The sequence below is a fragment of the Neurospora hispaniola genome (assembly GCF_033458365.1).
Source record: "Neurospora hispaniola strain FGSC 10403 chromosome Unknown B0T23scaffold_3, whole genome shotgun sequence".
In the NCBI taxonomy this organism is placed as follows: domain Eukaryota; kingdom Fungi; phylum Ascomycota; class Sordariomycetes; order Sordariales; family Sordariaceae; genus Neurospora; species Neurospora hispaniola.
In genome coordinates this window covers 3,597,523-3,621,801 of record NW_026944408.1, presented here as the reverse complement: position 1 = coordinate 3,621,801, position 24,279 = coordinate 3,597,523, and the positions used below count along the sequence as shown (strand labels likewise).

The following is a 24,279-nucleotide window of genomic DNA, read 5'->3' as shown; positions in this document are numbered from 1 at the left end:
ATACAATTGACGCCTAAACCACTCACCACCACCGGAGCGCCTAGCTGAATCAACAGCAGTAATCCAAGTTAACATAACAACAAGGCTTTGATCCATCCCAGATTTCTGTGAAAACGACGCGCTTCTTTGCAAGGAGTTTCATATACATTAAACCATAAGCTCGCAGCCATTACTTCTCACCCAGAAACGATGTGATCATGTTTAGAAGGCAGACCGGGTGCGGATATCCTAAACAAAGCAAGCAGGTTAGTAAGTGAATTGCTTCTCGAAATTCGGGGGGGGGGGGGGGGGGGGGGGGGGTAAGGGAACACGCACCGAAATCTTGCGCTCGATTTCCCTCACCGAGCGATCAAGTTCTCCGGCAATCATCTGCTTCTTATCATTCGGCAGCAAGCTGAACCTCTCGCATAAGTCACCATCGATCACACCCTTGACGGGGGTATAGTAACCCCTGTAGATCAAGTGATCACGGCCGGCAAGCGGCGGGTCTTCAGCGCGCATATGATTCTCCAGATTCTGGAAGAAGTCGACATCCTCGCGGCTGACAAAGGGAATGAAGACACCGACAGTGCCCTGCAAGCCGCTCCAGAGCAGCACGTCTTGACCACCGACAACTAGGCTGGTCTTGCATATGCTGGTCGGCAAGTCCTGAGTGTAGAAGTGGACCTGGAGGCTCAAGCGGTTGGGTGTGCCATGAAGGTAGTTGCGGGCGTGCATCAGGTGGATCTCTGATCCAGGCTCGTCAGTTTCCTGGCTGACGCGCTCTGGGCAACGGACGATGTATATGTTGCCGAACTTGTCGCCGCCGGCAACGGATTCGTAGTCGACCATGGTGGTGCAGGTTGTCCAGCGGTTCAAGGTGTCGTCAGCAAAGGGAATGAGTCTATTGCCCTCGGCCTTGTAGACAACGTACGTGATGCCTTGCTGGAGATCGCCGACAATGATGCGGTTACCCTGGCTTTGTAGGGAGACGATGAGAGTGGGCGTCACATCTGCTTGAGCTTTTCGGAGCAGTTGCTTCAAACCGAGGTCGTAGATACGGAGTGTCTTGCCGACGCCAGCAAGCAGACGACCCTGGAACGGAATGAGTGCCAAAGGGGGCTCTTCTACTCGGGTCTTATGAATGAACTCCAGGTCCCGGCCGTCTTCATGGAATCGGTAAACATGGATGTAGCCCTCGGTAAATTGACGTGGGTCGAGGACCATATCTTTGCCCGTGCCGACAACCAGGAAACTTTCACCCTCTTGACTGGCAAAAGGTACAATGGCCGCGCTGACTGCCGCCTCATTGTTGTCAAGATCAATCCTTTGGAGGACTCTCGGTTCCTCGCTGATAGGATCGATAATGCTGATGCACGATGCCCATCTGCCTTTGGCTCTGGGATATCCAAAGTCCTCTGGCGGCAGTACCGTTGCGTCGCCATTGCTTTGTTGCTCCAGAAGCTTTGCCCGCAGCTCGGGGGGGAGGGTGTTATTGTCGGATTCGATAGTGTAAAAGTATGGTTGTTCGGGATGCTTGACCAAGTGCTTAGGTGTGTAAGTCAAAGGAATGGATTTCTGAATCATGTTGTCGCCCAGTTTTTCGATTGAAAAGATTCTGCACTCAATGTCAGTGTCTGTGAAGATAAGGATGTACAAAATGGATGGGTGTATCGGGTTGTATTGGAAAGAAACAATTGGTACAATCACATATGATTGCTTCAATCACCTCATTACCCGAGGGCATAGAGTTCACTTTTCTCATCATATAACTGGACGCCAAACAATTTGGAACAAACTGACCTTAGGTAGTTGGCATGAATTCCAACCATGCCTTCCAAGCACTGTTCGCTACTGAAGTTCCAACCATACTCAAGCTCGGTGTAACTTAGGGGCGTCATCATGAAGCCCTTAGTAAGTGGGTCGGTGTAGCCTAACCATGGCCTCGAGCTCAGCGCAAGAACACATGGCTGATCCTGAACTGATACTTGGAAAAGTTTGGTAGGCTTGGGACCCAAGAATTTTTGACGAGTGTCTGTCAGTTCGCCCGTCACTTCATCCAGCACAGTCCGAAGGTAAACGCCCGAATGCAATCCGATGTGCAGATAGAGCGTGGATCCACCGAACGAGTCCTCCATCGACATGATTGATAAAGCCGAGGGTGCGGCTGTTAAAGCTTGGATGGACTTCATCTCGAGTGTTGAATCAGGGTCCAAGCTAAGAATGCGAACTGTGCAATCATCGCATCCTACAGCTAGGAAAGAGCTTCGCTTCAGGCCCTCCGGTACTTGACCGACGCTCAGCGATGTGACGGTGCCCGACATCTCCTTCTTTTCGTCATACTCGGCGAGCGAACCATCCGAGTCCATTTCGAAGTAGACGATTTCGCCAGAGCTCAAGGCGATGACAACCTGATTCTCATTTGCCGTGGCAGCAACAATCGAGCGATGCTGAGGTGCAGGCCATTCATTGACACGACCTTGGACGATGTGGCGAATGCCCTTGGGGTGAACTTGTATCAAACCATCCTCACCCATTTGCTGCACAGCTAGGGTGGGCGCCGTAGTCAAGAAACCACTATCGCTGACCTCTTCTACCGTCTCGCCAATGCTGAGCACCAATGTCCCGTTTGTGAATGACAGCACAATATAAGCATCGTACTGGTCGTACTTGGTCAACTTAGTCGTCCATACAGCAGAAGGTGTACCCGGAAGCTCTGAAGCGACAATTTCAGACACTTCGAGTCCGTGCTTCAACATGCGGAAAGTACTCCGCGCCCCATTTCCACAGACAGAGTAGATCTGGGGCGCATCCTCTCCCGTCAGATTCGCAACCTTGCAATCGACCTGAGGGTTCATCGAATCAATGCTCTCAACCAGGACCAGATTTTCAAGTGGCCTGGGGTGAAAGTACACCGGGTTGTATGAGGCGGTAGGGTCTGTCGGGAAGTCGTCGCTGCTGAACTCGAGTTCCTCGTCATCGTCCCCGAGCTTTTCAAATTGGTAAAAGTGATGGTTTCCAAACTCGCTAGCGGCGAACAGGAAGCCGCTCTTCAGGATGCAAAGACTGGTGGCTACTGGTATCGTGTCGAAGTACTTGATCTTGAGGCGCTTGACCTCTCCGGTAGGGTTGCCGTCACTATCTTCGATCATGTCAATGGTGACTTTGAAAAGATCTCCATCGTCCGTCTGAAGAAGGAAGAAAAAGGCGCCCGCGCTTCCCTTGAGCTTGTGCATAACGCCAGAGACGATAACCCGCTTCCTCTGAGGATCTTCGGTGGCACCGCTGCGTCTGGGGATGGGGACGCGGAAAGCCTCTTGATTCGAGTGCCGATAGGTGACGTTTTCCTCGCCGCACACCAAGACACCGCTGGGACCGTCATTGCCGCCGGGTACTTGGAAGAGAAGTGAAGAAGTGCGATCGACAGTATCTGACCACTTGCGTACGACGTGGTTCAGGCCCAAATCAAGCTCGTAATATACTAGCTGTGTCTCAACTTCTTCTCGTGCTTGGCCCGTAGGATCTTGGTCCGCGTCCGTGTAGTCCAGTTCCAACGCAGCGAAAACGGGGTTTGCGTAACCAACGTCAAGGGCAACAAGAGACAGCACCAACACGCCTGGCTTGTGGGCTTCCAGTGGTGACGAGATGGTAAGCTCGGCCTGTGAGTTTCGGTTGAGAACATAGACCAGCTTGTTCTTTTCGAGTGCCGAAATGAGGCATGCTCTTCCCTTTGGATCTGCGGCTAAGTACTGGCCGGGGATGACTCGGCGGACGCCCGATTTGCCGAAAGTCTCGAGGTGGATGCGCTGAAACTTGTTCGTCTTGGGGAGATACTCGATAATGGTAATACGGCCCGAATCAGTGGCGAGGATAATGTAGTCTGGGTGGCACAGGGTTTTAGCACAATCCCGCTACCGATTTGAATGAGTCTCAAGTCCCCAGAAGACTCGTAGGCCTGGGTGCATGGTGCGTGACCATACGTGTGGCCCCTCTACCCAGAAGCACCTGGGGAACGGATCCAGAATCACTATATTGCCCAACACAGGAGGTGGCGGGGAGGTTACTCACCCTTGTGGCTGCCGGCCAGACGGAACGACGCGATGGCGCGTACGATGCCGAAGATGTCATGAGACAACAGGGTGTTGACCTTGCCCTGACGGGGATCAGGCTGAAGGAGGGTTAGACGCGATCCAGACGCCGTAAGAATCTGCTGTTCCTTGGTTCCCGAGAACTGACCAAGCAGAGCCTGCGTGACAGCGGTGGGTGGCTGGATGGTCAAGGAATACAGGAACATGTTCGACGTAGTCGCCATGGCTGCAACTGGGCGCAGATAGCCGGCGCGGCTCTGCTTTCTCGAGGTTGTTTTTGCAAGTGGGTAGGACTCGGTTGTGCTCTGCCAATGCTGCCGTTGTTATGCTGAGAAGACCAATGCGCGAAAGTCAGCCAGATTGTCGAAAATCTAGAGTTGGATATCGAGTAGATGATTGTAACACGGCAAAAAAAATGAAACACGGTCCAGTGTTCTGGCACTCTGGCGAGGTAGATGGAGTCGGTTGCCGTCGATGGTATTTCTGGCCAATTGGTGCAGTCCAGTCACTCAGGTTGCAGCGGTACGTCGGTCCACGGTAGGTCGTAGACGCCGCCCCCCGCGACTGTGGCTCGCTCGTGGCTAGGTAAGTACGTAGGTCTCTGACCCGCATAACGTCAGAGCTTACCTAGGCACAATTGTGGCTGGTGAAGCAAGCACAAAGTGGGTCATTCGATGGACGAGACCCGCCTAGGCACTTGGGTAGGTAGCGAGTCGGGTCGGTGGGAGAGGACCCCGGATTGCTGGGAGCTGCTGCCAAAAAGTCAATTGGAAAGTCGCATCGAGTCCCGGCGATCCAGATTCCCGATCGAACATCATCCGACCTCTTGAACTCCCAATGGCCCTCCCAGCAGACCGCGCCGTGCGTCCGGCCTTGTCCAAGCTTTGCTCGCAATGCTCGACTTTCACAGCTAGACAGAGCAGGCAAGGTGCTGCTTTTTTGCAGTCAGCCCATCAACGCTCCGTCAGCTCCATCCGCGGGGCACAGAGCTCTTCCTCGCCTTCGACGCAAGTCGGCGGCATCACCAGAACCATTTCGCGTCCGACCCAGGCTTCGATCACAAGCAAGCTTCCTTCCGTTGCTGCCCAGTCCAGAACCAAGGCCAGCAGCTCGACATCGTTTGCCACCAACGAGGATCTGGCCGGTAGTGGTATCCCCTCGAAGCCGATTCTCGAGCAGGACAACCTCTTCCACTCCTTCACCAACTCGCCCATCCCCAAGATCCGCCAGCGCGCGGCCTTCATAAGACAGCACGCCAGCTGCCCCCACCACAGCCACCGCCCAGGGCAGTTCTCCGAGACCAACCGCCAAGTCGATACCGAGTCTGGCTCCCAGCCGCCGAAGCACGTCGATTTCGAGTGCCCTGACTGTGGCATCCCGGTATATTGCAGCGAGCAGCATTGGATGGACGACTATGAGAAACATCTCGAGATATGCGACACTCTGCGACAGATCAATGAAGATGACCATGACCTTCATTCAGGCCGCCACTTCTACGAGTTTAACTACGCCGGTCCGCAAATGGATGATGCCATGGTCAACATGACCAACTGGGACACGTTCATGTATACCCGTCAGTTCGAAGCTGTCAACGATGACCGGTGCATGAGACAGGCGACTAGGTTGTTGACCTATCCTCTCACGATCGGCAGCGTTCTTCACGAGTTGAGCCCGTACCACATCCGTAATCGTCTCACGGTCGAGGGCTTGAAGAGTTTGACGGCACTTCGCTATACCCTGCATCCTCCCAAGACTGGAGGCAACGAGTCTATCAAGGGTCTCCGGCCTGAGGCGCCCCCCGTGCGTGTCTTTATTCTTGGTGCTCGCGCTGAGTCGTCGCTGCCTAGAGATGCCTGGGTGCAGTTGGCCCATCTCTTCCCCCTGTCGAGACTCCATCTGATTTTCATCGGACCCGAGAGCATGATGAACCGCGATGACGAATTTCCCCTCCCGCCTCGTACTCCCGAGAACCCTTACGGTGCGGTTGTGGAGGACCGCGTATGGCCTACCATGAAGATCAGCACCATTGTGGATTATTACCATACTATCCACAAGACGGGTTATTTCGCTCCTCACGACCCTTACTTCGACTGCTTCGTCCTCTTCCACCCTGGTTTGGGTCACCCGGCAAGCTCCCACGAATGGGAGGAAACGCTGCCTATGCTTCTCGAGACCAAAGCTCCTATCATTGCTACAGGCTACACGCAGGCTGACATGGAGCGTGATGTCGAGTGGGTCAACAAGAAGGCCAAGGGTGAATTCGACATTCTCATGGAGCCTGGCGAGAACATCTTCCGCAGTCTCCGGTGGGATCTGAATGATCTTGACCCTCAGGACGTCAGTGCCGGTAACTGGGGTGTGTGGGCCTTCCGCGGAAAGAGGTTGGTGCTCTCTTGATTTTTTTCCCCCGCACAACTAGATATGGTTCGAGTGCTAACAGAGTTTTTTTTTTTAGGTATGAGGCTACCGTCAAAGACAACGTCATTGCTGTATAGATGAGCCATGCGTATGCTGGTCGTTGCATCCTGTAAGATGTAGTAGGTGTTGGCAACCGGGCTGTTAGGAGCCCGGACTGTATAATAGGAATATCAAACAAACGCATTGTCACGACCATATCGGCTGTTTACGCTTCAAGACTTTATGGTATCATTTCCGTTTCTGACGGCACGGGCTGGCTGTTACGGATGTCGGATCCAAGGTGTGTGTTCAAAATCTTGTGGACTGCACAGTCTGATAGTCTCGTAGTTGTGGGCCTAGGGAGGCACTGATCTGCAACGGTCAGGCTCGGGCCGCATGCAGCAAGTGCCTTGTGTCACGGCAGTCTGCTGTGGCAAGGGTGATGACAGCTTGAGCCTCATCGACGACAGACGGTCTCTTTGTTTAAAGAACTTTTCGTCCGCCTCACGCAGCACCTTGCACCGCGCAGTAAATTTCGGTCAATGTTTGTCAAGCGAAGTGCAACGATAACAAACTTCAGGTGTGGAGATTCCTAACCTGCCAGCAGTAGTGTGTATCCTTGGTAAGAAACGAAAACTACCTACATGCTGGAAGATGACTCGCACCGGCCTGACTAGAGTTAGAGGAATTTGAAAGCGGTCGAGGATGTGGTGCCGCCTTAGCTGCGTAAGTCAAAGGTGTGTGCTTTGTTGACATTCATTCAGGGGAAGCTCGACGACTTCAAGGGGTGATCGGTTCCATGCTACGGGCAACGACCATGCTTGGTCTTGGCTAACCTCACCGCCTACCCGTTTCGGACAGGTAGTGGCTGATAAGCGGCAAGGTGCTTCCTTATCACCTGGGCTACTGCCGCTGCTGGCTGGAGTCGCCATCCACCACAGGTGCGGGACAGGCGTGGACCAACACAAGACCGGACCACTCGCTACCTATCAACATGCACCCAGCACCACCTGTTCACCAACCACTGCACCGCGCAACATTGCAATCACACCTCGACGATTTTCTCTTGTCTTCCGCCTCTCGCGCTTCAAAGAGCTGCCAGGCTCTGAATTGTCATAAAGAGTGGACGGCGCTATGATATGAACGGGTGCGCGCGGGGCACAATGTTTGGACACCGCTAGTTGGCCCGTCATGACAACTGCCTCGACTGCTGCTGCTGCTGCTGCTGCTCCCACTTCCTCTGCGCCCTCTGCGTCCCCTGCGGTCCCTGTCACTGCACAGAGTCAGGGCCCCGCTCCCACTCGTCTCTCAACCCCACGACCAAAGTCGCCCAGGACGAGCTCAGAACCATCGTCGTCGACAAACAACCTGAAGGCCGGCACCAGGTCACGGACCAAACGGGGATCGCCGTCGCCCCAGTCCAACGCGCAGCGGACAGACCCCCTTTCTGACAAGGCCACCGTTTACCTGATCAGGCGCATCTTGTGTCCTCAACACCAGGACAAGGGCAAGACCCCGCCGGTATCGATTGAGGATGTGCTGCCGCCTCTGACCAGTCGGAACGATGTCGACCTGCAGCTGTATGCACTAATCGCCATCATCCTCCGGGAATATGTCCAGAACTGGTACAACAAGATTACCCCCGACGACTCGTTTGTCGCCGAGATCGTCCAGCTTATTGCCCATGTCACTAGAGCGCTTGAGCAGCGCCTTCGCAATGTCGACCTCGAGAGCTTGCTCCTAGACGAGCTGCCCGATCTTCTCGACAGGCATGTCACTGGTCTGTTGTAGCTCCACCAATGAATTTCGGGTTCGTTGCTAACTTGTTCCGTCCGATCAGCCTATCGAGCAGCTCACAATCCCATCACGCAGTCTCCCCTTCAGACGAATGCGCGCGAGATCTATCACGCTCTGTGCCCCCTGCCCGCTCTGTCTCCCGTCCCGTGCTCAGGAAGCCCGGACAGCGTAGCTGAGCAAGCCGAAAATGAGGCGGCCTATCGTCAGCTGCTGGTTCATGCTGTTCTTGCCGTACTCTTGCCCACTGAGGATCTCCAGAACGACTGTCTTGTGGCCCTGGTTGGCCAGATATTATCAGAGCTGATAATCGGGAGTGTTCTGGCCAACAAGCTGTCAGAGCCTTGGTTCATCTGGGAATGTTTCTCGATAGCGTCCAGCGTTATCACACGGCGCAGATCTGCCGAGCATGAGCCTCTGCCCCGAAGGAAGAGCAAAGTACCGCTACAGGCCCGCACTTCGTCGTCGGTCCAATCGGTTCAGGCACTGTTCTGGACCATCGTTCATTGGATCCTTCTCACGATATCGTTTGTGAGGGTGGCTATCACTATCTTGATCACCTCCCACTCCCTACCACCTCGTTCATCGCGCAGCACGACCGCATACGAGAAAGTGGCGGCTCACCATACGACTCGAATGGACCTCGAAAAGCATGCCGGTTCGTCCGGTGTTGAGTCGGAACGCTTCAGGACACCCGTTTTGGCATTCAGATGCTGGTCAGCAATATCCAACTTGATCGAGATGGACGGCCGGATGCCGTGGCTCAGCGGCACAGTGGCCATGTTGCAGTGGATCATGATGAGAAGCCCAGGAAGGCTGGGTGGTGTTGATGGGAGCATTGACAGGTAGGTCAGCCTCTTCTTTCCTTGTCCTTTTCCCTCTCTTTCCTACTCCCCTCTGCACATTCGACTGTTGCACCGCATGATTGTCAGGTCACTGGATCTGGAGGCGTACCCACCCATATCGAAACTGGTGCAAGTGCACGCAAGAGACTGGCAACCATGACAAGAACTGCAAGGAGCGGCCAACCAAGGCATATCGATCGAATGCTGGAGCTTGGGCCACAGAGACGAGGTCAGCAGGCGCGATGCATCTGCCAAGGCCAAGCTGTTACAAGGCATTTGGGTAAAGGCGGGTGTTGTGGAACACACCCCCAAAACACCCTGCGGCCGAATCGGCGACCACCGGACCCCAAGTGTTCCAATCCCACGATACATGCATTCGGAACGTCCAACTGCAGCCAGCCAATCATGGTGGGATGTGGCCTTGGCCATGTCCCATTGCACCATGGGCTTCGTGGGGCTTACTAGACGGACCATCGACGAGCCTTGTTTACGCGCCGGATGGGATTATTGACAAGGATCCGACACCCCTCCTCGACCCATTCTCATCATCCAGGTTCAGGAGACAGACTACCAGAAGCATCCGGCATCGAGATCACTTTCCGCCAGAATTCCGCTTCATACCACACCCCACCGTTGGCCGTGTCCGTCGCCAGGCGCAATCATACAGCGACATTCTGCCATACGCTGCGATATTCATATGGAACTTGCCCTTTTCTGGATGGACTTGTCTTTGTCCCCGGCCTTGAAGTCTTGGATATCTCGGTAATTCGAACAAAACAGCCGTCCCCATGACCGGTCATCTCGTCTCGGTATCTCACTGCCAATCCATCCTTCTTCTGGACTGCCCGATTGGCGCGCAATCTGCGACTCAGAATCTACTATGGAGGATCTGCTGATCAGATATCTGCGCTATGTCGCAAGGTGTATCGCGCCTGAGCGCTTTTTACGGCACGCAGGCACCACGATGCTTTGGTACGGAGAGCTTGCTTTTCGACCACCCCTCCTCGTGCTCGCAAGCCTACCATTCACCCCAAACTGGGGCCCTCACTGTCTCTTGCACTGTGCGGCGGTCCAGTTCCCATGGATCTCGGGGAAGGAACGAAATTGGTGAACAGCAGGGTTCTTGTCCAAGTGCCCTCTTCACGACCCATGGCCGATGGACCTTGTCACCAATGTCAGCATCTCCCCACCGAGCCTTGGTCTTCCTGTTCCCCGCAGTCACAATGGAAGTGAGGAGCTCGTCCTCGCGCTTGCTAGGACCAGCGGATCATGTTATTACCAGGGGTTGAGCTCACGAACATGGTGTTACGATCGTTTACCAGCTCGGGCCTTCACGGCGGTGTCAAGGTGGTTTGTTGATACGAGCTGCCCTGGTTCGTCAGCATCTACGGCCTTCGACTCGTTCCCCCCCATACCATGAGATACACGGTCCATAATATGATGTGAGACATTATTCTCGACAGCGGGAATTCTATTCATGGAATACTGGCAGTTACTCTCACTCTTAGACATGCCAGAGCCCGTTATCCTTCAATCAAACGCTGCACGCGCATGGATACACTCAAAAGGGACACAAACACTGGTTTGCGCGCACCATACACACCGCCGTACTGCTCCCACTCAGTTCCCGTTCTCGAGTGTTCTGTTCCCCCCACTTGATGAAACACCATACCTCCATTACACACCCCTTTCCCCCTTCAAAGTCCCCCAGAGCATAGAAGCGAGATATCTTCCGAGTATTACACACACAATGTGCACCAGAAAGAAGCAAAGAATCGCAAAAAATGCACATGTCCCGTTCAGGCAAAGAATACTGGACCGGCCAATAACTAGCAGACAAGCCGTTTTACTTACCATAACGATTCAATCATAGGCTTCTATCTTACGCAGTCCACAAGTATATCCTTGACCCATCAGGTCTACCCCCACTTCTCCGCAGTGTGCGAGGCGCACTCTTCCCCAACAACCTGCCAGGGATCTCGAGTCTGACGGCACCCTCGTCTGAAGACGAGCTGCTTGCGCTAAGGCGCAGGTGTGCTAAGGATCTTTGGGCGCTAATTTCGCCTGGATTTATCGCAAAGCTCCTTGGGTCCGTTTATTTCAGTGGCCGTTGCGGATTTGGCGGCAATTCTAGTCTCAAAGCCACGGCCGCGAGCCCAAAGGCCAGGCCAACCGCTAACACTGGTAGTACTAGTGCGCCCATGGTGGTAAGTGAAGAGGATGCCGAAAAGGGAGGCGCACTAGCCGGTGCTTCTCGTTCTACGACCAGTCGGGGAGCAAGCAATGTCGGTTCTGCCACTGTCCAGCCTGCTGCTCCTCAAAACTCATCACAGACGCCGAAGCAGGATCAGACACAAATGGAACAGATGCGGAGCGGGAGCGGACCGAAGAAAAGCGGCCTAGATCAGGGCCAGCAGGCGGTGGTTCCTGGTTATGCTAGCACTACTGGCGGCCCAGTCCCAACTCATCAACAGGGGTCAGGGTCGTCTGGATCGCTCTCCTCGTTATCGTCTGTTGCCCCTGCCCCTGGATTTAGAGCTGGGCCTGGGTCTGGCCTTGGCCTTGGGTTTGGCCGTAGAGGGTCAGCACCTTCGGCAACAGCAGCAACCATTACTACCAGTTCCGATCCCCGGTCAGGTAGCAACAGCAGCAGCTCTAGTACGGGTAATAGTCGGAGCAGTAGCAAGCTGTCTCTTACTGGAGGTGGTAGCACTAACGATGCCGCCATCCGCGCAGCAGCCTCAGCGATCAAGACCAAACTAGCCAAGAGGGTGGAGGACCAACACGCTCATGTTGTTGAAGTCCATTTTCAGCAAGAGCTTGACGCGAATGCAGATGCAGAGGCAGGTGATATACACGCCGCTTCTGCATCCGCTGCCACAGGCGGTCAAGCTCACGTTGATGATGCTGACGATGATGTTGACGATGGAAACCCAAATGAAGAGACGATTTTGACAGAAATCGAACAAGGAATTCTGGATGTGTTTAGCGATGCCTATCTAAACAAGCATCTGATTTACTCCATACTGGAGTTGATCCTGGTGCGGTTGATGCCCGAATTGGCGGAGAAGAGGGTTAGCGAGCTTTGGGAAGAGAGGCTTGCTTGAAATGGGGATCGAATAAGAGTACCGAATAGGGTTTGGTCGTTGTTCTTGCGAGACTTGTGTCTGTCGATGTTTTTGGTTTGTGTGTTCGTAACAACAAGCAGTTTAGTTTTTGGGGAGAAAAGAAGGGGGGGGGGGGGGGGGGGGGTGCGAGTTCATGGGTGCTCACAATGTCAACAGCAAGAAAATACGCTAGGAGAAGGAGCGATGCACGGGCAATTTAGATGTGGGAGTGTTACGCATCACCCCTGGAGAGTTCGTTAGCGTGGTACTTGCAGAGGGCTATTTTACCACTTTTAGGTTAGTTAGGTAGCATTCCTGACCTGCACAGCACCCGCCTGGTTCGTTGTTGGCCGCCGTGAATGGAGTCAAGTTTTGGTGCATGTGTGTGGGACACTCGGTGGGACACGATCAATTGTTGTTCTGACCCTGGTTGTAGCGAGGTTTGGGCTAATATGATGGTTCAAGGTCCCTGTTCTCTCCGTTGTTCGAAGACGCTGCGAGTCTCACTAACAAACCTCGAAGGGTTGATCTATATACCGACATGCCCTGATATGCTAACATATACTAACGGTGGCTATGGATGGTTCTTCTTCATCGGAAAAGCCCTCATTTAGCCGTTGTTTCGTTCCATTCCTGCGTCCAGATTCCCGTCCGTTCCCCCATCTGCCTGACCCCTTCGCTCCGACGTTTGGGTTGTCCTTCACGGAACAACTATGCTAGTTCGGGTAAGCATAAGTAGGGGAAATATGAGGGAAGTCCTTGAAAGAAACAAAGAGTGGAATGTGGACAAAAAAGCACATCAACTAAGTAACTGAAGTTCTTCCCACTTAACAGAGCCATAGAGATCCGAAAGATATTCGCACACGACCCGGGACTTAAAGCTTCCCGAATTTCCTCAATTTTTGAAAGCAAAGGGTAGGTGTGAAACAAATAGCGAAGAAGTACAGATGACACGCCCTATACCACACTGTACACATCCTGAAAAGGCTTGCCAAAAAGCAGTGCCTTCATTTTTCTTTCTTTTCGCGTCTGTCCAGTTTCACTGCGTCCATACTGAATCGATACCGTTGCTATTCGCCAAAGTCGTACTTTTTTCCCCTCCGCCCCAAGGTCCTCACAATCATCCTTATTACCAGGACAGCTGAAGAGGGCTATGTTCTGGTTCCTCCCAGACGACGAGTTTTTCACACTCGAAGGAGGGAAGTGGGTGGGCAAAAAAGATACATGTGACGGATTTGTGACAGGTCGGTAAAGGGGTCAGCTAAGGCGATCAAACATGAAATATGGAATGGTGATACCCAAAACAAGAGACCCGTCAAATATACATAGAGAAGTTGCGGACAAAGATTGATATAGTGAACATGATGAAACATGGTTAAGCCAGGATAAGCATGGGAAAGGTTGCAGGCGACGGCGTGGTTTCTCTGGATGATGCTTCGAAACAGAGAGACCCGCGGTCAAACGAGACAAGACAGACCAAACAGAGCCAAGGATGGAACTGGAGGCCAGATATTCAAAGGCGAGCAAGATGGGACGATAACATAAAAACCAAAAAAAAAAAAAAAAAAAAAAAAAAAAAAAAAAAAAAAAAAAAGGCCCAGTGAAATCAGAGCCGAATAGCTGGGAAGAGGATCTTTGACTCCTTATTCGCGTGAGCGTTGGTTCTTATCGCAGCGTGCGAGGTATATTGGCAACTTCGTCAATCAAAATGATAGCAGCAAAAAAAGGGGGTATAAGAAGATGTTTCTAGAAGAGAGGCAGGGAATGTGCAGGTGAATATAGAGAGACCAATTTTGAACCGGTCGTCTCCTTGAAGAAAACAGAAGCCGAGCCAGACAGACTTCTTAGTTTCCGGGTATTCCTTGCGATTCATGCCGCGGTGATGGATGGCATCGAAAGCGATCTGTCTGTAGCTTGTTCAGCAATCCTGATGGGGATACAGAGTTTTGAGGTCCGGGCGGTTTTGAGACGGTAATATGGAATCTCTGAACGTCCAATCCAACTTTACGTCCCCATGGCCTGTTCCACTTTGGGTATCGAAGCTGCTTCGGCGTTCTGCATCTCACTATCGCCCTCTGGTATCCGAGAAAGCCCACCCATTCCCACTGCTGTGTTCTTGGCAAGTTGTGCCTGGTGAAGCCGCAGTTTCTCGGTGAGTTTAACAACAGTCATGTATTCATCGTGGTCCACAAATCCACCTGAATGCTGCATGAATGAAAGCAGGGTGTCTGCAGCCCTTCTTGCGTCCTCCTGAGTAGGAGAAATGGGAGACGTAGGGTTTGCGCTAAGCGGTGTAGCGATCGACCGTCCAGCGAGACTTCCACTGCTGCTACTGTGACGGAGTCGTGGTGAGGTGATTATGTGATCCATGCCAAAGTGCGAGGCGCCTACTTCATTGGCAGGCGACTCAAGGGCCGAAGAAGGTCCCGTGGACGACACATGATACTTTGGCGTCAACGAGTCCCCTGATTCTTGTTGATTTAGGTATTCGAGGTCCAAGGTTGGGAATGTCTGGCTTCTTGGTCTTTGGAAGTTGGACCCGACACCGCTTCCCGGCGGGAGCTGCCTGGCTTGATCTGCTGTAATAAATGCTCCGGCATTAGGATCAGGCGAAAAACTGAACGATGCTGTTGGGCTAAGGGTGCTCCCAGAGAACGTTGAAGTTCCCGCGTCAGTAAATGCGCTATGTAACGAGGTTGTGCTGTGTGAGCCCGAGTGCTTGTAGCTGCTTTCAGTTGAATAGTCCATGTAGGTCGCCATGTTATCCTTCTCCCCTTCGCTTCTATTTGCCGATAGTGTAGATGGAGACGTGTGTCCCGAAGGGGAGAGGGGGGAAATGGCACTTGACGGTTGTGATGTGCTCAAGGAGGGCGATCCTCGCATGCTGCTACTGATGTTGGCTTCGGAGGCACGACGAAGTAGCCTATTCGGCCCAATGTTGTGTTTAAGCATGAACTTGTCCAGCCATGCTGTGCTTCCGGACTTGAGAAAATCATCTTCCGTGACACCCATGGTACTTGCAAACAAGTGCGCCTTCTCTTTGATCAGTTCGGCAGTTACTGGAACGCCTTTGCCCTGAGACTTTCGGAAAAAGTTGGTCAGAGCCTTTTCGACATCCGCGCCCTTGACTTTGTTACGCTTAATCGGAGAACTGCTGCGGTCCTCGAGATTCAGATACTTATCCCTGTGGCGCAGTACCTTGGACACGGTGCTAATAAAAGGTTGTCAGCTTAACTAGGTTCCGCAACCGACACGAACTCCCACAGATCATGACCTACCTTCTCTCAACACCGAACTGAGCTCCGATATCCGTTTGCTTGGCCGTCGGATGATCCATAGCATACTGACACATACGCCGACGGTCCTCGTCGGTGAGTGTTTTCCTGGGCTGTGATGTTGTCTGGATAGCTGGCAGTTTGGAGTTCTTGAGCGGTGTTGTTACCGGGGGGATGGCGACGGGCGGGACAGGGTGCGAACCGTATGTTGGATTCGTCAACATGCTCGGCCAAGTCGTCGTCGTTTGGGGCATCATCAACATTGGAAGAGGAGGGTGAGAATGTTGATGAGGTTGAGGTACATGATGCTGAGGAGGCGGGGGAGGAGGCATCCTGCCTAGTGACTCGGAGGGCAGCCCATGAGAGATCGGTGGCATATAACCACCGTAGCTGCCGCCGTAGTCCGGCATGGTGGTCTGATGGTGGAATGGGTTCATATCCACCCAATTGTTGTTTCCATACGTGTTGTTGTCATGAGCGATGTGACTGCCTTGGTCCATGCCTATCGTGCCAATGATTTGATCGTGCATGCTGGCGATAGATGTGATGAGCTGAAGCAATATCGTTGGTGGGTGTTGAGATCAGTTTTCTAGACGAGCCGCTCGGTTGAAGGGACCGAGTATACTCTCTTTCTAGCAGGAGTAGAAAGTGGTCCGTCAATATGGGGGAGCTGGTCGGGATGTCTAGGAGTCGCGGTGCATAATATGACGAGCCAATGGTTTCCAGAACGGGATCGGTAATGGGCTGGCTGGAGAGGGGTCGCAAGCCCCAAGAACGCCTGAGCGGTGCTATTGTGCCGGGGCTGCAGAAGTGTTTGGGGGTAGGATAGCCGGGTATGGGACCGTCGAGGTGGCCGTTGAGTAGATCAACTGCACCAGATAGGTCTTGGAGTGGGCTGGCTGGACGAAAAAGGCGGCGGGCAGCAAGCAGTGCCTCTTGTCAGGTTAATGAATGAGCGTAGCGTAGTCGGCAGAGTCGGCTGGATGGCCCCCAACCTGATAGTGTCTGGTCTGGTATCCAAAAGAGAGCTGGAGGCTAGGAGAAGCAGTCGAGGTATGTACTGTGTAAGCCCTGTCCAGATTCCTGCCGCGAGACGGTGCCGCAGCGGGCAAAGCAGCGTGACCGTCCGGTAGCCGATGAGACAAAAGGCGGATCAGTTGCTTCTTTGGGCGGCGTAAACTGCCCTATGTGTGGAGGTAGGTCGAGTGCTAATGACGCCCGGTGCTTGCTTTAGCTAGAGGACTGGATGACTGGGATGGATGGGCGGGTGGATGAATGGGAATCGAGGTCCAAGTTCAGGTCGGCAGAAGGGCTCTCTCTATGGAGGAATCCGTGGTATCCAGAGCGGGCAACAGCAGCAGCAGTTGCATCGACAGCAGCCGTGGGCAGCAAACAAGGGGAGCCGTGCCAGTAGGGAGAGAGGTCGGCTGCAAGACAGACGCCGCTACGTCCGCCTAAGCAATCGGGACTCTGGAAGAGGACTGGGCTGGGTTGAGATAGGGTAAGTCGGAGAGACCAGACGCACATGAGACAGGCATGTGGGTGGTGGAGGGCAACCTGGGGCTACATCTACTAGTTATGTAGGCGAAGAAGGATGTTTGTGTATACTCGAGCAGGGGTGCAGATGAGTGGATGGGGACCTACCACTCTACCAGGCAGCCAGAAAAGAAGCTAAGAAAAATTCGCCCGGGGGGGGGGGGGGGGGGGGGGTGTTGTATCGTACCGTGTGAGCTCGACGACGACAGGTAGAGGTAGGGGGGTGGGTTAGATACAGTAGCGTATGGACCTGGACAGATATCCCCAGTGTTGATGGCTCGAGTGAGGATGTTGAGGATATGGAGAAATATAATCTCAGAAATCATGAGCTACAGATAGCGTGGGAGCCAAGCAGCAAGCCACTGGCCAAAAATCCAAGAGGGATAAATTGCAGAAAGGTAGAAGAAACCCGAGAGGAACTAGCAACCTTGATGGGGTCGGTGTTCAGTTGGTTGCTAGAGTTCCAGTGCTAAACCACATTACCTGAAGTCCACTTTGTCCTTTTGAAAAAGGGCTGTCGAGTGCTTGAGTGGTGCCAGTGCTTTGCGGCAGAGAACGAGGGCTTCCAGGTTGTCTTGTCCGAGCCTGTTCCCCATGTCCAGATTGGACGGGAGCGAGAGGGACTCATCGGGGACGGGCTCGACATGGGCAGAGACAGAGAGAGAAATGACGGATATGGACAGGGGCATGGGGCCATTGTGAAGAACAAAAAAAAAAAAAAAAAAAAAAAAAAAAAAAAAAAAAAGGTCATCCATACCATGCCGAATCCAGACTATCATCGACAAGGGCGACAAGGGCCGATGGAGAGTGCCAACCGTAACCTCATCAACCGGAAGCTTGTGGAGAGTGGTCCATCGATGGACACCATACCTCTACCTACCAATACCACCAGCAAGACACACCGTGGGCCTGGCTTTACGCTATCGTGAGCAGCCCTGGAAGCCCTGGAAGCCCTGGAGATGATCGTTGAAGGCGGGTTTCAGAATAATAACGGCAATGATAACAAGTTGCCTTTTCGAGCACACATGACGAATGGGAGTCGACAACCATGAGCCGTGAAATTCCCGCTAGTCCCTCTGCCGAGCTTAGTGTAGGTAGTGGAGTAGGCAGCGCTTGTGTTGAAACAGATTTGTAGACCTGGACGTCCATGACGCTTCAATGGGGACGGAAGCAACTGAAAGACGAATTTCTGGACGTAGGTATCCAGTACCAGCTGCCGGCCTCGACCATTTGACAGGAGACGAAGTGGGAGACAAGCTAACCTCGACGGGGATGGCGGGAACTGCCCGGATGAGAAGGCGGCCGGGCGCCAGAAGCTGCTGCAGTGAAGCAAAGCAGAGGAAGAACGAGGCCAAACAACGGGACGATCCAATGTCTTACGGTTGAGCATGAGCTATTCCTCAAAAGACTGAGACACGGCGGTGGCCGAGTGGAAAGGAAAGGGCCGCGTGCTAGGAAAATTGCAAGTGGAAGGCACCACCAACCACGGTCCACCAGAGCAATCCTCATGATCATTGTACCAGGTACTTTCAAACGTCTGTCATTGGCAGTCGCATGGCAGCAACGGGCAATTCGCAAGTCAGTAGCATGGGGTGGCCGGTCAAGGTACTCGGTACCACCACACCCATTGTCACACTGGCTCGTTCCTTAATTGTAGGTAGAGAACCTAATGTATGCATGTTTCTTCCAGACCGGCATGGAAGCAACTGACAACCTCAGGAACGGGCGGAAACATGATGAATTCTGGACCAAAAGAAATTCAGAGACATTCGATGCTTTCCTTGACAGGCTGACCGTCGACCACAATGGCTCCGTCCAGTGGCTCTCAATGGCTCCAAATGGGTTCCCCGCCAAGGGCGCTGAGACAATCCGTTTTGAAGAAGTCAATGACTTTGACTTAGCGTGGAGCAGAACTTGAGAAGATCATTTTTCATACACGTCGTTGTCGTGCTGTCGCAAATCTCACTCGACGGACAAGCGACCTCGTGTGCAGATAGTACCTCCACAATCTCGACTAGTGTACGTAGGTATGCGGGACAAAGTCGCGCTCCAGAGGTGCGAATCAGAGTCGTGAATGAACCATCTCGACGATGCTTGGCTGATTTTCGGGATCGCAGAGTATGGCGTGTATGGTGTAATTGTCATCTGGTCGATACCACTCGATACCACCAGAGGTAGGTAATTAATCCCATTCCTGGCTGCAGCCCGTGCCTGTTGTGGTAACAAGCGAGTGGTTGTGGAAGCTCGGGTAGGTCCAAAAGTCTGTGTGCCGACTGCGGACTGTACTGCGACCTGCGAGCCGTTCCTGCCTGCATTGGCCTACACTACCTTGCCCTGCTGAGCAAGGATAGACCGTCAGAACAAGAGTGGAGTCTACTGAATGTGGAGCGGGCAGGGTCCGCCGGAGTACACTACATCTGCCACTGCAGCACGCAGGCATGAATGCAAGTACCTTTTTCACAGGTACATCATTGCCTCCCGGTACAAAGGCGGTCGCTTCAAAGGGCCCGCGTTGGAACCTTGTCAAAGCGAGCAGGAACAGACGGTTGGGGACGACCAAGCTCTCTCATAAGGCGGTTCCTGAACTACACCCAGACGGGACTCCGAGTTCAGGTACAGAAATGTCGACTGCAACATTTCAATCGCATCTCATCTTTCGGTTTCGTCATGGGATCTGCTCCAAGTCTCCCAGACCAAGACCGCCAAAACTCAAATTCTCGACTGATTGACCCGCGACCTCCAGTCTGCAACGTCAAGATCGGAAATGGATTCTTGTCGACTCCACCGTGGCCGGACGGCCGCTAGGCTAGAGACGCCGGGAGATGCTGATCTTGCCCACAAGCATGCTGCTCGTCAGCATCAGCAAGCATTCAGTTTCCAAGTCATTTCGGGATTGAGGCTATCGACAAGGCGAGGGTGCGAACCCGCGGATCTAGGGCCACCTAGGCCACGCTTGCAAGAAATTGCCTACGTGGGTAGTGGAAATGTTGGTATGTTCAGCTGATGGACATGGAGTGAGTGGACGGAACTGGGTCGCACGCCGGAGTTTTTCCTTGTCTTGTCTGCTTGTCTCGTCCACGCGGATGAAACAATGGCATTGTTCAATCCCACGGCAAAGAGCACCGCCCACATCCACACACCCTGCTCTCTCACTTGGTCCTTTATTTTTTTTTTTTTTTTTTTTTTTTTTTTTTTTTTTTTTTGCTATTGGCTGATTGGGCGGCGGATTTGAGGCTTGCAGGTGGAAAGGGCCTCAATTCCCACCACCAGTACCCGAATGATAATGGAACGGCTGATTGCAGTCCATTTTGACCCTTTTCCCTCATACCTGGGACTGGCTACCGCCCTACCCTTCAGGCTTGTCGTCATCAACGGCTCCTGGGCAAGGCAGTGATACTTACACCACAGCCGGCGACAGATGGATGGACGGCTAGCCGCATAACCCGCATTCCTTCCCATCAAGCAAGAGGATGTTCTTCATGGACCTCACTTTGAAGTTGCTGTGTATGCAAAACAAAAGCAGACGTCAGGAGATTTCAGCTGCGGCAGGGGGGCGTCCCAGCTATGAGTTTAAAGGCAAAGCGTGCATTAGGTTGCTGGGAATAGAACACCCACGCTGCCAAAAACTGCCAAAACCCAATAGCGGCCCATGACCAGGCATTCTATTTCCCATTCGACCCAAATGCTACCACCCGACTGCGCCCAAACTCCTCTTGAGTTATGGAGTCCAATGCAATGGACGTTCCCCCCTGGCTCCTGAAATCACTCGGGCTGCACAGTCAATGGGGAGTTGGAAACTGGAGAAAGCGGGAGCTCCCAGGCCGCAGCTCGCAGCTTCCCAGCTTCTTTCCCAGCTACACTGCCCTGGGCTGCCAGTCCGGCTTGGCCACCCAGAGTTCCTTCCTTATCTGTCTGTCTATGGATCAAGCCAGCGGCATCGAGCCATCAATTGGATCGTACTATGTACTTGCCAGGTTAGACTGACAGTTGCCCGTCACGGCCCTCAAGCTCACTACCGTTACTGCCGTTCAAAGGAGTTGACTGGAAGTCTTTCCGAATTCCTATTCGTCAGGTGCCACTGGCTGCTCCCATATCAATCGCTGATTATCCTACCACTGTAAGCAGAATGATTTCCCCGCAAAGATCTCGACGCCCCTTCTCCAAGTTCGTCTCTATCTCCATCACTCTCCTCCTTACAATCTCAATCGGGTCGATCGTTCTCTTTCTGAACGACGCTATGGATGCTACACCAACTCTCCAGGCATACCACCACCCGATGGCTGGTTTCTTCGGATTCCAGCAGATTATATAGCGCAAGGAAGAAGAAAAAGAAGAGGCCGTTGAAGTTGGAAGAATTGGACCGTCGCCGCTGCGATATTTCGATATTCTGACAGCCGTGAGCCGCCAACTACCAAACTGGGAGGGGAGAGTCGATAATTGATTGTTAATTGACAGTTGACAAGGACCCCGAGCTCAAGACTTTAGGCTGGTCAACGGCCAGTCATTGTCAGTCACTACCACCACGGGGAGGAGCATTCCAATATCTTGATCGTGGATAATTAAAAGAAGAAAAAAGAGAGACCCATGTCATGTGGGACAGGGGTTAATATTTGACATCGAGGTCCAACACGAGCCTACAACCCGCGACTGAACACTCACAAACGATGCCGCGAGATGCGATACCTGATTGCGTCAAGTTCAAGGGCTCAAGCCGCGTCAAGCTCCAAGATCCCATGGCCTAATCTCTCCAGCACGACATATGGAAAGGGAGCAATCAAAAAGCGGAAGCCTTCTCCAGCGACGTCACATTCAGCGTTGTTACCGTAGGAAAATCCCGAGGCTTCCGGGGGGTCTCCTCGAGTCCCCCGATCCCTTCACGTCTGTCTATGCCCGTGGTCCATGACTCCATGTGGGTGGGCAGGATGGCAGAATGGCACCGCTCCCACACATCGCTCCGGTTACCAACAAGCGAGGCTGTCGTCGTGGCCGCTCCATGGGTTTGCTACGGACCGCCTTCGCAGTCGCAATCGTCCTCTCTTCTGTCGGCTTTAGCTTTTACCGTTTGTTGCCGTTGGCCGTGCAATTCCATCATCTTTGTGCGGCCGTGTCGAAGGGCCAACAGAGCTCTCGAGACGGTCGTCGAGATGGGGAGTCGTCCAACAATCGCAGAGAATCACATACAGTATGGATTCGTCATTGGGTATACATCCAGCTTCAGCCAGACCCTCCCCTGTCGCCATTGGGCAGAAAAGGTAAGGTCCAAGCGAAGCGTCGACGGCTAACATCCCACTGGTCAGCCGCTCTCAATGCCTGACATCTCCATTCCACAAGGAAAGCTGCCTAGGATATGCTCAAGACGCAGCATCAAGCTTCCTTCCAAAACAGGCCTAGTGCAGAAGATCAGGACGAATGGTGCGCGCCGATTGTCTTCTAAAAAAGCCAGAGTCCAGCAGCCCTTCGGCGTGGGAGTCTGGTGAGCGACAGGACCAATGGGTATGATCATTTGGGATCTGACATTGGTGAGAGACTGGAAATTCATAATGTGGCTCCGTACAACGGATGAACCGCCGAGGCCATACGTAATGCGTAGCAGAAAGCCGTCAAGACAGATCAGCAACATCAACCGGGCGTATAAATATGTTCGACGTGATGGGATACATAAGAGGTTCTGTTGCGAAGCTGAAAGGCAGTTTTCAGCCCGCACGCTGAAAAAGAGCCACAATGCCACAGCGGAACCTACAACCGAAGACTTTGCTCGCTTCAGCAGCGACACGGGCCGGCGCAAATCCCTCCAAATTTCTGACGCTGTATTGGCCAGGCCGTTCACACTGCCGCATCCTTCATGGCGCCCGTGATCCTCTCTCCTCGAGCCCAATTGGACCCCACCCCCGTATCTGAGCAGCAAGAGAACTAATTGTATAGTCTCGTCGTTAAGCCTCTACAGCCGTATCTTTGGTCTTGAAAGTGGCAGCATGCCTCTCTTACGCTTTCACAGCAAAGAAAAGCACGGGGAGGCGAACCAAGCATTCACTGGACTCCACGGGAGTTCCGTGTGCTGTAAAAACCCACCCCCGTGTGTAGCAAAAAGCAAAATGCTGCATGTGAGCCTCCTCAAAACAGCCCGCCTTATTGTCAAAGGTTCGGTTTTCCCCCACGCCGTCAATCTGTCCTCGCTGCTCTTTTCAGGGGAAATTTGGGCCAAGCTTCGCCTGCACCTCTGCTTTCGGTTCCCATAGCTCTCTCTGACTATCTACTTGTGTCTCGCGGATGCAAATATGACCCTGGACTGCGAACTTGGCTTCGGCTTTCCTGCTTTTGGGACAGCCGCGTCTAGCGCCTCTCGAGACCCTGGAACTGAACGTCGATCAGAGCGAGTCACGAGTCAATGTGGACAAGAAAGAAAAGGACGACTTTCCCAGATTTGAAGCGCCATTATCGCGTGGATAAGGCAGTGTTTTCTGCGGGGTCTCGGCGACCCCTTCAAGAACCATACGTACCTCGGCGGCAAGAGGAGCATTCTGAAAGGTCGGAGAGGGGTGGGCGTGGTCAGCAGCATCGCATATTTTTTTCACTCCTCCGCATACATTCGGTCGTTGTTGAAATGGCTCTCAAGAGCGTGGAGGTTCCCATTCACAGGTGGGGTCGCATAGTTCTGACCCTACCATTCACTAAAGGACACAGTTGTCTCTCACAAGGTATTCGCTCGCTCTGTATCCATCATGGTTCTAATATCGCACTAAGGTGTCGAGGCGAGGCCCAATGGTGATTTTTCTTCACAGTCATGCGACCCATTGGCGTCCTCTCTGAGCCGAAGATGTGGTGACGGAGCAAGAAACCCTCACGTCTTGATCATCACGTTACCGGGTAGCGCCATGCATGGCACAAGGTCTATCCGAAAGCTGCTGGACCGGACCGCCATTCGGCATAGCGAAGCATTTGTGGGGTCCTAGCCGATGGACTATATACCATGTACATGGCGCCCACAAGAAAACCCTCAACTTCCTTACGCTCTGCACTACCGGCAGAAGGTAGGTTCCCGGGGGTTCTTGCCCTATTCCATAGCTGCCGCCGACCTGCGTCAAGGGACAAAGACTGAGAGAATTTTGTCCTCAGGATCAGATCATCTGCACCTCCTCCGTCATCACGCCTGCAAGACAATGGCGCCCAAACGTCCAGATATCGGCCTCAACCACTATATCTGATAATTGAAGGACTGCAGACATATGTACACCCGTCATACGCGGATGCCTCCTTCAAG

General features: G+C 53.1%; 6 protein-coding genes across 6 annotated transcripts; 4 read left to right on the top strand and 2 right to left on the bottom strand.

Annotated features, from left to right (window-relative positions):
* Window positions 1-8: 8 nt before the first annotated feature.
* On the bottom strand, window positions 9-4,544 carry B0T23DRAFT_123025 (Pre-mRNA-splicing factor rse-1). Its single transcript, XM_062832066.1, has 4 exons — window positions 4,048-4,544; window positions 1,783-3,859; window positions 316-1,597; window positions 9-228 (listed from the first exon to the last, which is right to left on the bottom strand). The coding sequence occupies exons 1-4, from the start codon at window positions 4,289-4,291 to the stop codon at window positions 202-204; spliced, it is 3,630 nt and encodes a 1,209-aa protein (XP_062694430.1). The 5' UTR covers window positions 4,292-4,544; the 3' UTR covers window positions 9-201.
* A 213-nt stretch (window positions 4,545-4,757) lies between these two features.
* Window positions 4,758-6,711, top strand: B0T23DRAFT_122941 (zinc-finger of mitochondrial splicing suppressor 51-domain-containing protein). The gene is made up of 2 exons (XM_062832063.1): window positions 4,758-6,448; window positions 6,523-6,711. The coding sequence occupies exons 1-2, from the start codon at window positions 4,905-4,907 to the stop codon at window positions 6,560-6,562; spliced, it is 1,584 nt and encodes a 527-aa protein (XP_062694429.1). The 5' UTR covers window positions 4,758-4,904; the 3' UTR covers window positions 6,563-6,711.
* Window positions 6,712-7,460: 749 nt separating this feature from the next.
* On the top strand, window positions 7,461-9,126 carry B0T23DRAFT_122944 (PXA domain-containing protein). Its single transcript, XM_062832064.1, has 2 exons — window positions 7,461-8,244; window positions 8,305-9,126. Exons 1-2 carry the CDS (start codon window positions 7,656-7,658, stop codon window positions 9,105-9,107), a joined length of 1,392 nt encoding a protein of 463 aa, XP_062694428.1. The 5' UTR covers window positions 7,461-7,655; the 3' UTR covers window positions 9,108-9,126.
* Window positions 9,127-10,887: 1,761 nt separating this feature from the next.
* B0T23DRAFT_403811 (uncharacterized protein) lies at window positions 10,888-12,210 on the top strand (the record flags this gene model as incomplete). Its single annotated transcript, XM_062838813.1, has 2 exons — window positions 10,888-10,900; window positions 10,994-12,210. The coding sequence occupies 2 exons, from the start codon at window positions 10,888-10,890 to the stop codon at window positions 12,208-12,210; spliced, it is 1,230 nt and encodes a 409-aa protein (XP_062694427.1).
* Window positions 12,211-16,715: 4,505 nt separating this feature from the next.
* B0T23DRAFT_403787 (uncharacterized protein) lies at window positions 16,716-17,710 on the bottom strand (the record flags this gene model as incomplete). The annotated part of the gene is made up of 2 exons (XM_062838811.1): window positions 16,716-16,971; window positions 17,505-17,710. The coding sequence occupies 2 exons, from the start codon at window positions 17,708-17,710 to the stop codon at window positions 16,716-16,718; spliced, it is 462 nt and encodes a 153-aa protein (XP_062694426.1).
* A 57-nt stretch (window positions 17,711-17,767) lies between these two features.
* On the top strand, window positions 17,768-18,939 carry B0T23DRAFT_411912 (uncharacterized protein; the record flags this gene model as incomplete). The annotated part of the gene is made up of 4 exons (XM_062839455.1): window positions 17,768-18,111; window positions 18,221-18,345; window positions 18,545-18,674; window positions 18,712-18,939. Exons 1-4 carry the CDS (start codon window positions 18,070-18,072, stop codon window positions 18,937-18,939), a joined length of 525 nt encoding a protein of 174 aa, XP_062694425.1. The 5' UTR covers window positions 17,768-18,069.
* Between the last annotated feature and the right edge of the window lie 5,340 nt (window positions 18,940-24,279).

What these genes read in the sequence shown, in the direction of transcription:
- B0T23DRAFT_122941 (XM_062832063.1), top strand. Translation starts at nt 4,905, where the DNA reads ATGGCCCTCCCAGCAGACCGCGCCGTGCGTCCGGCCTTGTCCAAGCTT. An exon ending in TGGGCCTTCCGCGGAAAGAG is followed by an intron (nt 6,449 to 6,522) that starts GTTGGTGCTCTC and finishes TTTTTTTTTTAG; the next exon opens with GTATGAGGCTACCGTCAAAG.
- B0T23DRAFT_123025 (XM_062832066.1), bottom strand. Translation starts at nt 4,291, where the DNA reads ATGGCGACTACGTCGAACATGTTCCTGTATTCCTTGACCATCCAGCCA. An exon ending in ATTCATGCCAACTACCTAAG is followed by an intron (nt 1,598 to 1,782) that starts GTCAGTTTGTTC and finishes CATTGAGTGCAG; the next exon opens with AATCTTTTCAATCGAAAAAC. An exon ending in AAATCGAGCGCAAGATTTCG is followed by an intron (nt 229 to 315) that starts GTGCGTGTTCCC and finishes TGCTTTGTTTAG; the next exon opens with GATATCCGCACCCGGTCTGC.
- B0T23DRAFT_122944 (XM_062832064.1), top strand. Translation starts at nt 7,656, where the DNA reads ATGACAACTGCCTCGACTGCTGCTGCTGCTGCTGCTGCTCCCACTTCC. An exon ending in TCTCGACAGGCATGTCACTG is followed by an intron (nt 8,245 to 8,304) that starts GTCTGTTGTAGC and finishes CCGTCCGATCAG; the next exon opens with CCTATCGAGCAGCTCACAAT.